General features: G+C 33.0%; 2 protein-coding genes across 4 annotated transcripts; both read right to left on the bottom strand.

The window, feature by feature from the left end:
• Positions 1–3,884: 3,884 nt before the first annotated feature.
• Positions 3,885–6,071, bottom strand: LOC145091579 (protein ABIL3-like). Of its 2 annotated transcripts, none has more exons than XM_079029324.1 (8): positions 5,664–6,071; positions 5,504–5,586; positions 5,265–5,415; positions 5,085–5,184; positions 4,948–5,008; positions 4,784–4,872; positions 4,572–4,717; positions 3,885–4,460 (listed from the first exon to the last, which is right to left on the bottom strand). In XM_079029324.1, the coding sequence occupies exons 1-8, from the start codon at positions 5,766–5,768 to the stop codon at positions 4,320–4,322; spliced, it is 876 nt and encodes a 291-aa protein (XP_078885450.1). In that variant the 5' UTR covers positions 5,769–6,071; the 3' UTR covers positions 3,885–4,319. The 2 variants fall into 2 exon arrangements, with proteins under 2 accessions (XP_078885450.1, XP_078885451.1); XM_079029325.1 differs by having other exon boundaries at positions 4,572–4,714; positions 5,664–6,053.
• A 672-nt stretch (positions 6,072–6,743) lies between these two features.
• Positions 6,744–8,602, bottom strand: RPN12A (regulatory particle non-ATPase 12A). Of its 2 annotated transcripts, none has more exons than XM_079029327.1 (6): positions 8,425–8,602; positions 7,897–7,975; positions 7,684–7,786; positions 7,320–7,580; positions 7,123–7,234; positions 6,744–7,042 (listed from the first exon to the last, which is right to left on the bottom strand). In XM_079029327.1, the coding sequence occupies exons 1-6, from the start codon at positions 8,527–8,529 to the stop codon at positions 6,902–6,904; spliced, it is 801 nt and encodes a 266-aa protein (XP_078885453.1). In that variant the 5' UTR covers positions 8,530–8,602; the 3' UTR covers positions 6,744–6,901. The 2 variants fall into 2 exon arrangements, with proteins under 2 accessions (XP_078885453.1, XP_078885452.1); XM_079029326.1 differs by having other exon boundaries at positions 7,320–7,583; positions 8,425–8,600.
• Between the last annotated feature and the right edge of the window lie 5,239 nt (positions 8,603–13,841).

Below are 13,841 nucleotides of genomic sequence, written 5' to 3'. Positions count from 1 at the left end.
CCGGTTTTATACAGTCCCTACCTAAAATTTACGGCTTGGTTTTGTTTTTGTCGGATCTTGTCAAATTTTCAGTTTCGGTCCTACTCAGGTTGAGTATCACCCTGAGTATGACTAGAGCTAATAGGCCAAACAAATTAGACTCGGTTCAAATTCAGTCAAAAAATCTAAAAGCCAACAAGAAGTTAAACATAAAAGAAAGTTAGAATTCTTACTTATACATCATTCTCTTTTGAATCTCTTTACCACTTACAAACTACGACTCTCTCCCTCTCCCTTAGAATGAATCTATCTGACGCCTAAGGAAGGAGGGAGTCGACAACGGTTTGTGGAATGGGATGAGGCGATACTGCCGGTTTATGAATACTTCATCGCCAATTCCAACGGGTTGGGGCCATTTGCGGGTTGGTGAACCTGTGATCTCTTGTCTCTCTTTTCTCTTCCCCCCCCCCCCCCCCCACACACACACACACACACACACACACACATATATATATATATATATATATATATATATATATATATATATATATATATATATATATATATATATATATATATATATATATATATACCCGAAACCCTAACCCGAGTTGAGCGGGTAAATCCCCGAGTTGACCGGGGATGGGTATTACCCGGATATAAAAAGCGGGGATGGGGATGAGGATGGTTTTACCTGTCGGGTACCCATACCTGTACCCGAAACCGACCCTGATGGGTACCCGATATATATATATATATATATATATATATATATATATATATATATATATATATATATATATATATGTTTTTATTTTTAATAATGCATAAGCAAATGTTCATTAGAATAAATAAGGTTTTCTAACAATAAAACGTATAGTTTTCGGAAGACTTTTTATGTCTTTTTTTGCAAAGAATGATTTAATGTGTAACCTTGAATGTTATTGTTCGTGTTTGAAGACATTTAGTGATTATAGTGTTTTATATTAAATATGTTAGTTTTTGTTTGTTGGTTAATATATAATTATGAGTTATTTTTCATAAAAGTTCAAAACTTTGTAACGGGAAAAAATCACCGATTACCCATTGGGGATCCCCGATACCCATTGGGGATGGGGATGGGGATAGATTTTTAATCCCCAATGGGGATGGGGTCAGGTATGGGGATGGGGAACACGAAACCCGGTATACTCGTACCCATAATATATATATATATATATATATATATATATATATATATATATATATATATATATATATATATATATATAGGGCTAGAATATTGTATTGTAACTATCTATTGTGTGGATGTACGATTGATTGTGAACCAATCATTTTAGTTATTTTAAAAAAGTGATTAATAAATGTTAGTGAATTAAAAATAATTGAAAATTACAATCTAATTTCACTATAAGGGTATTTTAGTTAATTGAGATAAATTTGAAAAAGGAAAATTTTTGATTTTTGCGGGAAATTAATTCTTTTGATTTAAAAACTCTGATTTTTTTAATTAATTCATTTTTAATTCTAACGTAATTTTTAATTATACTCGATTTTATTCTAACAGAATGATAGTCTCTTAGAATGATATTCTATAAGAATGTCATGATACATATTTCTGACTTAATACATATTTTGATTAAATGAACTTGTTGTAGAAAGATAACAATTTTGAACCATTAGTTGAAAAATAACAAGATCCTTGTATATTCATGGATATTTGAATGTAGATTCATATTCTAACAGAATGTCATAAAATGAAATAATTTCTTAAAAAACATATCATGCTTAAATATACAACTCTTGAACAAATGCACTTGATCTTCTTCAATGGTCTAGATTCAACTTGATTCCACCGTTCTTACGAGAATGACATTCTACAAGAATACCATTCTGTGATAAAAAAAAAATTATCTTCATCATCTAATATATGCAATGCTCATGTCTCTGCCCAAAAAAATACACATTATCAAACTCTATGATAAAATACCCTTACAAACTTTAGTGATTCTGACATAATACATACCACACGGTCATAACCAAAAATTTTTGTATGAGAACCCAAAGAATATTATCCTTCCTTATTTTGATAAAATATTGGTCTTCCTCTTTTTAAAGTATTCGTCATTCTGAAAGAATATTTGTAGTCTTTAAATAACATTCATTAGGTAAATCAAATAAATTTCATTAATCTAGAATGAAACTTCCTATGAAAGGATAAAATGGTCAAAACACTAAATTAGCTTTAAAAATATGAAAATTTTCACCATAAAAAAGGAATTAGCAATATTCATATCAACCAGTGGCGGATGCAGAACATTTTCGTAGGGGTGACAAAAAAAAATTCCAAATAAATCTATATTAATAGTGTCACTCGTGTTTTAAGCCGGTGCACCCAATAGAAAAAACATAAAAAAAAATTTTACACCACCTGCCGGCGTCGGAGCAGTGGCCCGGGACCCTGGGGCACCACTAAGGTCCGCCATTGATACCAACATAAATTCCCATAACAAATGTCCGACGAGGCCTTCCATTGTTGTGGATAGTTTTGATTTTGTTAGTAGTTTTGGTATTGTTGATAGTTTTGGTATTGTTGATATTTTGAGTTTTGAAATCCTAGAGAAGAAAATAGAATATCTTGACTTGAACCGCCTTGCATGGATTTACGGGTTTGGCTAGAACCGGCTCGTTTAGCTTTGTCACAGGAATCCATTGAAGACAACTAAAGCGGAAAATTTTTAGTGAAATTTATATAGGATTGAGTGAAGTGGGATATGTTGATAAATATATACAAAAATTATATATAAAAAATTAACATAAAAAAATAAAAGAAAATGCAGCTTTGGTCATGTTCACACGATGCATGAAAACAAAAAGACACAGGCGAATATATTCTTCACATGTAGGGTTGTAAACGAACTGAACGAACATAAACAATGACTTATTCATGCTCGTTCGTTTAAGTTAGCCAAACAAATAAACAACACAAATGGATAAACAAACGAGTTTTTTTGTTCATGTTCGTTCGCTTAACAAATTACCTTGTTCATGTTTGTTTGCTTATGTTTGTGAATATGCTAAACGAACGAACATAAACGAACACAGATAAAAAAAAACACAATTGAACATATATGAGCATAAACGAATATATACTATAGTGATGTAATAACAAATCAATTAAACATATATAAACATAAATTAACTTAAACGAACGAAAATAAACGAACGTAAACGAACAACTCTAATGAACGTTCACGAACATAAATGAATGGACGAGACCATTGTTCATGTCTGTTCGTTTAACTAAAGAAACAAGAAATTGTGTTCATGCCTGTTCATTTATTAAATGAACGAACACAAACAAACTTCCCGCCGAACGGTTTGTTGAACGTTCAATTTGTTTACACCCCTACTCACATGCATGCATTGAACACGGGCCGGTCACGGTATCACAACCAGATGGTACTGCCGATACCGCCCTAACCCACCTTCAATCCACTGCACGACTCCGTCCTCCCTAATACCTACAACTACATCTATATTGGAACTGAAATTCCCATAGTTTTGTCGGGAATAACTTCTTCCACGCTTAATGATTAGCATTTGCATAATTTCATTTGACTTGTTTTGTAACGGTAAAAATCCGAAAAGGTAGGACTTTGAAAACCAAGTTTGCTGACTTATCACCAAACCCAATATGAAAATGTGTTTCTCATAAATCGAATAAACTTTAGTTTCTCTTATTGAGTATTTCTGTTCTAATCAACAACACAAAATCCAAATCCAACAAGGGCGTGGGATAAGAGAGATTAAACTCATACTCTTCTTATCCCACTAAGAGTGGATAAACTTCTTTCAAGTGAGACCTTTGAGAAGATGAAGAACGTGTCTTACACATATGAATATGAATAAAAGATAAATATGATATATACTAATATACACATACACATACATACATACATACATACATACATACATACATAATTAAAAGACGCATATTGGTACCTAAATCTACATAAAGATGGTAAAAGTCCTCAAAAAGTTTAATCTCCATGTCCAACCTCAAACACTTTGTCTCATTGCCCCATCAACCTTAACAATTTCAGCCCTCCTTATTGTCTCTGCAGGCTGCCTTATTTGAACATAACCAAACCATTGTAATCTTTCTTCCCTTCATTTATCTGTAAATGGTATGTCCATCTCATCATCCTCATTTCCACAAATTCCATTTTTCCTTCGTGTTGTTTTCTTTATCGGAACCTTAAACCAAGATGCATCGGCAATATGGCCAATGCTATTTTTTTTGGTTCTAAACTTGTGAAGAAAAGACATGTGTAATGCTATTTATACTCGTTCTTGTGCTTATTCATGCTAAGCAACGCTTTAAAAAGGTTTCTAGTTTTCCTGGAGTAAACTTCCATATCTTTTCTTCTTTCTCTTTCAGGATACAACGATTGAGAACTCCACGCCTCCACCGGACTCTGCAATCATACGAATCAACTTATGATAACTTCTCAACGATTCAATTCATTAATTTCAAATTATACAAAAAAGAAGAAGAAGAAACAATAATCGGCTTCATTTTCGCTTACTTGCTGTGTGTTTGGACTGATGGATCGATGAATAACGGATCCGTAACGCATTACTGGAAAGCTCGGACTGGTGGATCGATTAGTAGTAGATCCTGTTCGCTTGATTCTGAATCGACTTGGTGACATGGATGGTGCTCGTTTTTCTGCTAATCAGATAAACCCTAATTAGTACATGAAGTTTGAAGACTGAAAACAACTCTGTTCTTGTTTACCCAATCCCTTGTTTGATGCAGCTTTTGCAAATGAAAATGCAATCGATCCTGATCGGAAATCAATAGAAGCTAATCCCGTATCCCTCCTCCTGAGAAACAATTTTATTCCGTCAACATGCCCTTGGTGGAGTTCCAATGGAGGTTAGTTATCAACATGAAATTACCTCAAACTTGAAAATTCTGCTTTTGCTTTTTCTGCTTCAACTGCTTCATTAAAGCGTCCATCTGAGTCAATAACTTTTCGTTAAAACCAATGTTGGCCATTAAAGATCAGAAGAATACATATCTCAAATCCAGTTACCTGGGAGCCGATACTGCTTATGGTATTTGGGTATCTGTATCATCAATGACTGTTGCAAAAGGCCTTCGTGGTCACTATATGTGTGACATGTTCGTAATCTCTGCAACGATCTCCAGAAGGATTCAGACACATGACATAAGAACATACGAACAGAAAACGAAGAACATTTGTCTTGGTTACCTGTTCGATGCATAATATTTGAAGATTTGTTTCAAGAGCTTCATTGAGATTTTCATCCAAGAAACTGTTGATTTTAGACGAAACAGAGCCCAAATGGTCAATGGTGCTAACCAGAGCTTTTGACACATAATCTTTTAAGCTTTCTAACAATCTACAAGAAAGCAGCACATGACTTGTTAAACAACGAAAGTAAACTAGAATTTAAAAAGTCAGTTTTTTGGATTTCATAATCTACTTACAATTCATCATGATCACTTTTGTGATACGAATCTTCAAAAAACTCTGCAGCTGAGTACAACTGCATTCTTATATTCCTCAAATCCTATAAAGTTCATTTCCTTACGTTATAACAAAATCCGATTAAGTTGTTGAATATATTAAAAAAAAAATAATAATAACCTTGAGACTATCAGCAAAGACCAAGCTACGTTGCATGAAGATTTCATCATGATTTGAAGGTGGACGAAGATCATTTAACAGAGATGATCCATCCATAGCCTCCATAAACACCAAGAACACGCACACACACACTGAATCCCAGAATTCTTTTTGAATCGAAATCACAGAAGATTTGGGGTTTTAATTAAATGTGGTGAAATGAGAGTTGGCAATCAAAGAATGGGGTGCTATTGAGGGTTAATAAAGTGTCGGCTATAAAAGCTGAAAGAGAAATATAAATGGACAAATTAAAGATGGATAATAGAAACAAATGGTGGGACTTGATTACAGCAACTTTTGGTGGCTTATGGATGGCTGGTTTTGGAGGCCACTCACATTGATATTATCGCACACCAGTACAGGGTATAATATCATACGTAATATCAACATGAAAAAAAAAAGGATTTTGATGGATAAATAAATTAATTTTGAACTCAATATGGTGATGTTAGATCAACTAAACTACGAACATGGTGTATTAATGTAATATTTTCAGCATAAAAAATGAATAAAAAGGTGTAATAAGCAAGAAAGTAAGGGCTTTGTAGTCTGAAATGTCAACATTTTAAGGCCTGTGAAGGAGAAAAGAATGGAATTTAATATAAAAAAATGAAGTTGATGGGTGTATTACTAATGGAAATGCATGTATCATGGATATCTAATCTAAGAGGACCACGAAAAGGCAATAATATCTAAATATTAAATGCCATTTTCTTGTTGAGATTTCATTATCAAATTCGTTAACATTATTATTATCAATAATAAAAAAACTTCTTTCATAGCATCTTCATTAAAGTCCTCGTTTTCGGACAAAATTTATAGGTTTTTGTCTTTCTAGGTAAGAATATTTTTCCATTTTTTTAGCATGTTTATTATTTTCAGATATCATGTAACATAATGATTAAAAGTCGACCATGTTTGTAGATCAAATGAGAAAAAAAATGATATAACCCACATGTTTTAAATACACCCATCAGGTTTCATTTCTTTTCTGTTTTAAAACAATTAGTTCACAAAAAGGTTAGTGGTAGGTAAAAAGAGTGAAGAACCCCGTGAATGCAATCAAGAATAAAAGCCAACAAGGTTTCACGAAATCTCAGTGACATTAATAGTCTAGTACAACATGAGGTGGTTTTCAGAAAGCAAATAACAATTTTTTTTTTGAAATTAAGAAATGTTTTTGAGGTTTGATTTATTAATCAAACAATGCGCTCTAATTCCCTTGCGTAGCTGAGAGTCTGATTAATGAGCTGGAGAGATGGAATCTCTTTGCATGGAGCGGATTCCTTAGCCTTCTGGAATACAACTAATCCATTCTTCACCTCCCACTCTGGATGCTCCTGCACATTTCATTTCAATTCATACTTTGTCAATAATTCATATAATAATAAACTGAAAAAACTGAAAGAAAGAATGGAACCTCTTTGATGTAATCAAAAAGTTCTTGGTCTGAAGAAATCAATAGCATTTCTCGTGCATCTTTAACAGTGAGAGAGTCATACGCCTTCTCACTGCACCCAGCAATCTCATCCCTACAAATGAATTTACAAAATCATGTCATAATTATTGTTAAATAAACTGAATAAAAAGAAGTGAAATGCTTCCAACAATTGTCACCTGACTGTTCTAGCCAAAAGATCCATGAAATAAACATAAGTTTCATGAGGAACAGTCTGTCTAGCAGTCAATACTCGATTGTAAGCCCCTTCCATGAATGATTGCTCAAGCTCCACTGCATGCTTGATACAAGTGTTTTCAAGAGCATTGGCTGAAAGCAACTCTAATTCAGTGTGAAACTCTGCAATTCTGTTCTGAACAAGTAGTCTCAAAAGATTCAGACCCAAGATTGGGTACTCTTGGGGAGATTGTGTAAGGCGACTACTGTTTTTCCAACAATAAAATAAAATTGAATTATGAACAACGATTTAGGAACAGAAAAAGAAAAAAAAAAAAAAAAAAGATTAGATCAAACTATAAATACCCAACATCTGTATAGTAAGGCTTCAGCTGAAAGAAATCTCTCTCAAATGCATCTTGATCTTCCATCTTTACACTAAGCACAACAGCATGCTCATAGATATCCCCTGAAATTCACCGATTAATCAAATTATATGCTTATACTATGAATAAAATGTACCTTGGTCTCAATAGAGTGAAGGAAGGTGAAAAGAAATGCAAGTTGTTGAACACTTACTTGCTATGGTTAACTCTTGAACTGCATTAGGCGTTTCTTCAAACAATGGAGGAAGGCTTTTGAATTCTATCAGCAAGATCTGCAAGTCAAGAATCAAGAAGGATTATAGATTGATTATATGTCGAGTATTACACTAGTATGTATTTCTATCCAAAAGCACATCAGCCCTTCCAGGGTTCTATTTCATATTTTCATTAGAATAACAAAAAGAGAATACGATCCATAGTCATACATAATGACTCCCTGGAGTTCGATCAAAATTTATTAGTAAAAATAAATCCTTAACTGCAATGGCATCTTAAGTCTAAGAAAAGACTCTCAACTACAACCGAACGATACCATTTCTTAGATCTCAATTGTGGCTTTATATCTATATGTACTAACAACAGCCGGAAAATCTCAGTTTGTGTTAATGAATTTACTCAAGTTGTAATTTATACAAGGATCACATCAAACATGACACATAATAACAATCTAAGGAACACGAAAAAAACGGCAAGTATAATTAGGGTTTATGATTGCGGGTACCTTGAGCTGGGAGAGAAGCTTCGAACAAGTATCGAAATCATTACGAACTAACGCAGCTTTGAATCGTTCGAAGAGCTGTGAAACCTCGGTTAGCTTGGGATCCATACCTTCTTCTCCAAAACTCCCTCTCTGTGTTTTTTTCGGTATTTGCTTATTCTTTCTCGTTACCTTCTTTCCAAGAAATGTATTTTACAGATAGAAAAGTAGGCTGGGCCGGACTCGGATCCCATGAATCAATAAATATATCTGGATATCGTTTTCTACTAACGGGCCTTCGAGTGGACTACCCCAATTTTCAAATGTCTATTACGGAAAAACTAGATAAAAGTTTACAAATTGTTATCCTACCCCTTTCCATTTTTTCCTCTAAAAATAAATAAAAAATAAGGTAAATAGTATTTCATCTCCAACCCTATTCTATTTTTTACCCTAGGGATGTTATTCGGGTCGGAACCGAACCGAACCCGAATAAACCGAAAACCGAATAAGGGTAATTATATGAACCGAAAACCGAACCAAATAAGCAATACGGGTTCGGTTCGGTTCGGGTATTATTCGATTCAGTTCGGTTCCGGCCCAAATAACCCAAATAACATGTACAAGATGATTAAGGAGCCGAATAACCCAAATAACCTAAATAACATTTACAATGTGATTATAAATATTGTATTTTGTATGACTTTTGTAGCTTATGATAAACACGAATAACATGGATAACACGGATTAACTATTCTTGATATATAAAATGTAAAATCCAACCACTACAATCTTAAGATATAGTTATTAAGCAACATATTAAACACTAAACATTAAACATCCAAAACACCTAAAAACTATCTATAAGTATATAAGTTAAACATTAAACATTATGTGGGTATTTTTGGTAACGATTGATAGAACACAAGACCAATTGTACAAATGGAAAAAATGTGACTTTTCATATTCGGTTCGGTCCATTTGGACCGAATAAGCCCTTATTCGGGTAACCCGAACCGAATAACCCAAAAACCGAATAAGCCTTATATAGATACCTGAAAACCGAATCGAATTGCTTATTCGGGTCTAATTCGGTTCGGTTCGGTTCGGTTTTCGGTTCGGTTTTCGGTTCGGTTCGGGTTTTCAGGCCAAATTCTCATCCCTATTTTACCTTATTTTTACTCCCAAAAACTATATTTTATTCTTCTAACTTATATAGATTGTCAAATACATCCATTCTATTAATATGATTTTAACAAATATATAATCTATATTTTTTTCATTACACTAATATTAAATAAATAAGATTATATTTATAACACATAATTATAAGCTTTTGTAAAATACGTTATTGTGCTTTCAAATTTCAATATGTATTTAAATTTTAATATGAATTTGATAAACAAAAAAATTTATAATTAATTACTATAATTTAATATATAACACAATATTATAAGTATTAAATATTATATTTAAATAATAATTAGTAGATAAAAAAAACCAGAAATGTATAAATATATAAAATGAGGGATTAAAACCGACAACTCAAAGTTCATCCCCATTATGGGGGAATAAATGGGATAAGGTTGAAGAAGAATGAGGGAAATAATGAAGAAAGAGAGTGAGTTGGAGATGCTCTTATAAGGACAAACTTAAATAATAATTATATATTAATAAATATTATTTTTAATATATAATATTTATATATTAAAAAATATTATTTTATTAAATTATTAATGTTTTAAATAATAATTTTTCTTTTTAATTTCAGATTAATTTTTTATTGGATTATTATATATTAATAAATATTACTTTATTGGATTATTAGTTTCTTTTAGTTAATTTTTTAATTTAACTTTATTGGATTATTTATTTTATTTTTTTTATAAAACCACCATCATCCTAACTAGTGTTATACCCGTCCGATGGACAGTTGACCGGTGTAATAAAAAAATATTTATTTTACTTTGTTCTATATCATCATTATGTAAATTGTTACCAAACACTATACAATGATAAATCTATATTGATTTTTTTTTCTTATCACCACATTGTACTTTCAAGTGCGGTCAATTACAACCAATAATATGATGGTAAGAGTTTAGTAGATATGGATAGTGAATGCTAATGTCATTTCATTAAACTCTGATAGAATTCATTGCATTATGGATTCTCGAATTTAATACATTTCAAAACCCTATTATGCCATTTTGATGCTCCTTGCTAGTTGATTTTATAATATTGTAGCCGTTAAAAATATCATGCATTCCAGCTCATTCAACTATTGTATTAAACTACATATTGTGGATGATTTTATTGCTTCAATATGTAGCATATTTGAAACTACAATGCTCTAATAAAAAATAATTTTAAAGTACAATGTCGTAATAAGAAAAAATGAAAATACAATGCTATAATAAAAATAAAAATTAAAAACACATGGCTATTTCTTATATTCAACTTCGTTACCATGCTTTATCCAACAATTTTTTTAGGTTCTCATCTTCTTTCTTTATACATGAGCTTATAAGATTGTCACGTTCACCAATAAGAGAATAATAATTAATTGTTTGTATAATGTAATTGTCTATATAATTGATGATGCATTACATGGTCACCAACCACCTTTTTAGGATCATATCTTCTTTTTTTATCCGCCACCAACGACTAACTCCGCCACCGTCATCGTCACCAACACCTCTTCACTTCACGAACACCATCACCTCCAATGTGACCAACACCACAACCACCTCCGCCACTCCTACCACCGTCATCTCAGCCACCGCTGCCACAACAACCACCACCATTGCCATTGTCACTACCTCTGTCACCAACCCCATATTCATACTTATTTATATATAAATATAATATATAATTTGGTCCATGATTACCGATACATTACCTAAAAAGTTAAAAGAATATTTGTTACAAGAAAATATTAAATCATATTTTGTTTAAAAATATTATAAAAATGTGTCGGGTATAAAAGAATATTTGTTACATGAAAATATTAAATCATATTTTGTTTAAAAATATTATAAAAATGTGTCGAGTATCTAACCATCACTAGATGCATACATTTTCTCTTTGGTCACACCATCAAGTCTTGCAAATCCATGATTTAGATATTTATTTCAAAAAATCATTGCGAATCGAGGCTTTCCATTCATATGTGAATCATCAAGGGTCATGTTAATTACATCATTTCAAAACAGCCCTTTTATTGGATTGAAAGACCTAACTTATATTATTTGATGATAAGTAACCATATTACTGCATCTAGTTAAATAATCCATTTGATCTCACAAACTTTATAAAACTAATATAAAAAAATATCCATTGGGTTATGCCTATACACGTACTAACATCATAAAGTTTATGGACATGGATTCTCCCCAGGACTCCAGGAGATACAACATCAATGTAATAAGAAGTAAGTAGTAAATATACATAATTTATTTATTTATCCATGGATAGCTTTAGTTCTACTTTTATACTAATTGTTTTTGTCACCTAATGATGCTATTTTTTTTTTTTTTAGGATTCCTTATACACTTACAACTTTATACTACTACATGGATATATAAAATAAAAATTAGGAATGTATATATGTTAGACACATTAATGATATGGAATTTTATAATTAAAAAATACCACTGAAGTGGCCTTTTATATATTATTTCAAGTTATTTATTTACAAATTAATATTTATAAATATATAGATTAAGCAACTCCATGTACATTTCAGGAACAGTTTTGGTTACACAGAGGGACACATAACTAGGGCTGACAATTCTCGATACGACACGCGACACGACACGAAATAAATGGGTTTGGGTTGAGTTTTTCAACCCGCTAACCCGCCAACCCGTTTATTAAACGGGTCATATATGGGTTTCTCAAAAAATAAACGGGTTGACCCGTCAACCCGTTTATATTCTTAATAAAAAAAATATTTTATTTTTAAATGTATTTATATATCAAGTATTAATATTTAATAAGTATTACAAAAATATACCATTTATTCATAGACCATTTGACTGTTTTGACATTATGACTCGTGGTGAATGGTCTAATGTCATAAGTCGTAACCTATAAAGCTAAGTTTGTAACATGTTTTTATGAATGTTTTTAATTTTCATTAGGATGTTTAAAACTTAAATATGTAAAATTCGGACCCATGAACCCAAATCTGACCCACGAACCCGCCAACTTGTGAACCCGTTTAAATAAATGGGTTGGTGGGTCATATATGGGTTTATGTTCCAAACCCGCCAACCCGTGACCTGTATATTTAAATGAGTTGTGTTTGGGTTGACATATTTTGACACGCCAACCCGCTAACCCGCGACACGCCAACCCGAACACGACACGATTGCCAAGCCTACACATAACCACCCTTATTTTACAGGTTCCAAGGCCATCGCCATCCTTTCCATTTTCGCTTTTCCTTTCGCAATTCGCACCACCATCCTCACTGCTACCTGTCAATCGTCTTTTGATACGACAATGACGTATCAAAAGGCACTGAAATTCAAGCTCAAGAGACTGGGACAGTGATGAAAGTAACCTTTAACCTTAATGATCTCATATGCAAATGCACAACTGTAGTCCAGCAGAAAATATTAGTGTGAAGCAAGAAGACGAAGGGTAAGCTACATTGCAGGATTTAGACCTAGAAACGGTAAATCTTAATACTATGAATTTTGATTTTTCTATATTGCTGGAAGTGATCCGAGAAAGATAATCAACCAAACACTTAAACATAAATACATTAAAATAGATAAAGCAGACATACATTGCTATCTAGAGAGAGAGAGAGAGAGAGAGAAAGTTCAAGACGCGGAGAGGAATTTAGATTCAATCAATTTAGAGTTTTAAGAGTTAGGGTCACCAACTCGTCGAGTAGCCCTTCCAAAATAAATAAATAAGTTAAATGAATACCAGGAACCAGACGTTAAAATTCTTCCCCACTTGTCTTAGACTTCGTCCTCGAAGTCTGCTGTGTTTGAAAACAACTCTGGGTAGTGCTCCCTTATCTCCTCCCCGGGCTCCCAAGTCCACTCCAAACCTTTGCGGTTCTACCACTGCACCTTTACCAACTTCACCCTTTTGTTCCTCAGATCCTTTGACTTCCTGTCAAGGATAGCTACTTGCCGCTCAATGTAGTTCAAGCTGTTATTAACCTAAATATCCTCAAGGGGTACGACTGTTGAATCATCCACTAAGCCCTTCATCAACTGGGAAACATGGAAAGTGTTGTGGATCTAGCTGAGCTTTGCTGGTAGATCCAACTGATATGCCACCTTGCCCACCCGGGCTATAACCCTGAAAGGTCCAATGTACCTGGGGCCCAGCTTGCCCCGCTTCTGGAACCGAATGACACCTTTCCAAGGTGACACCTTCAGGAGGACCATATCGCCCACCTGAAACTCTAAGTC

This window comes from Lactuca serriola, chromosome 3 (genome assembly GCF_051521515.1).
Source record: "Lactuca serriola cultivar US96UC23 chromosome 3, Lser_US96UC23_V15, whole genome shotgun sequence".
NCBI classification, from domain to species: domain Eukaryota; kingdom Viridiplantae; phylum Streptophyta; class Magnoliopsida; order Asterales; family Asteraceae; genus Lactuca; species Lactuca serriola.
Note: the sequence above shows the minus strand (reverse complement) of the source record. Positions and strands in the feature narration are given on the sequence as shown.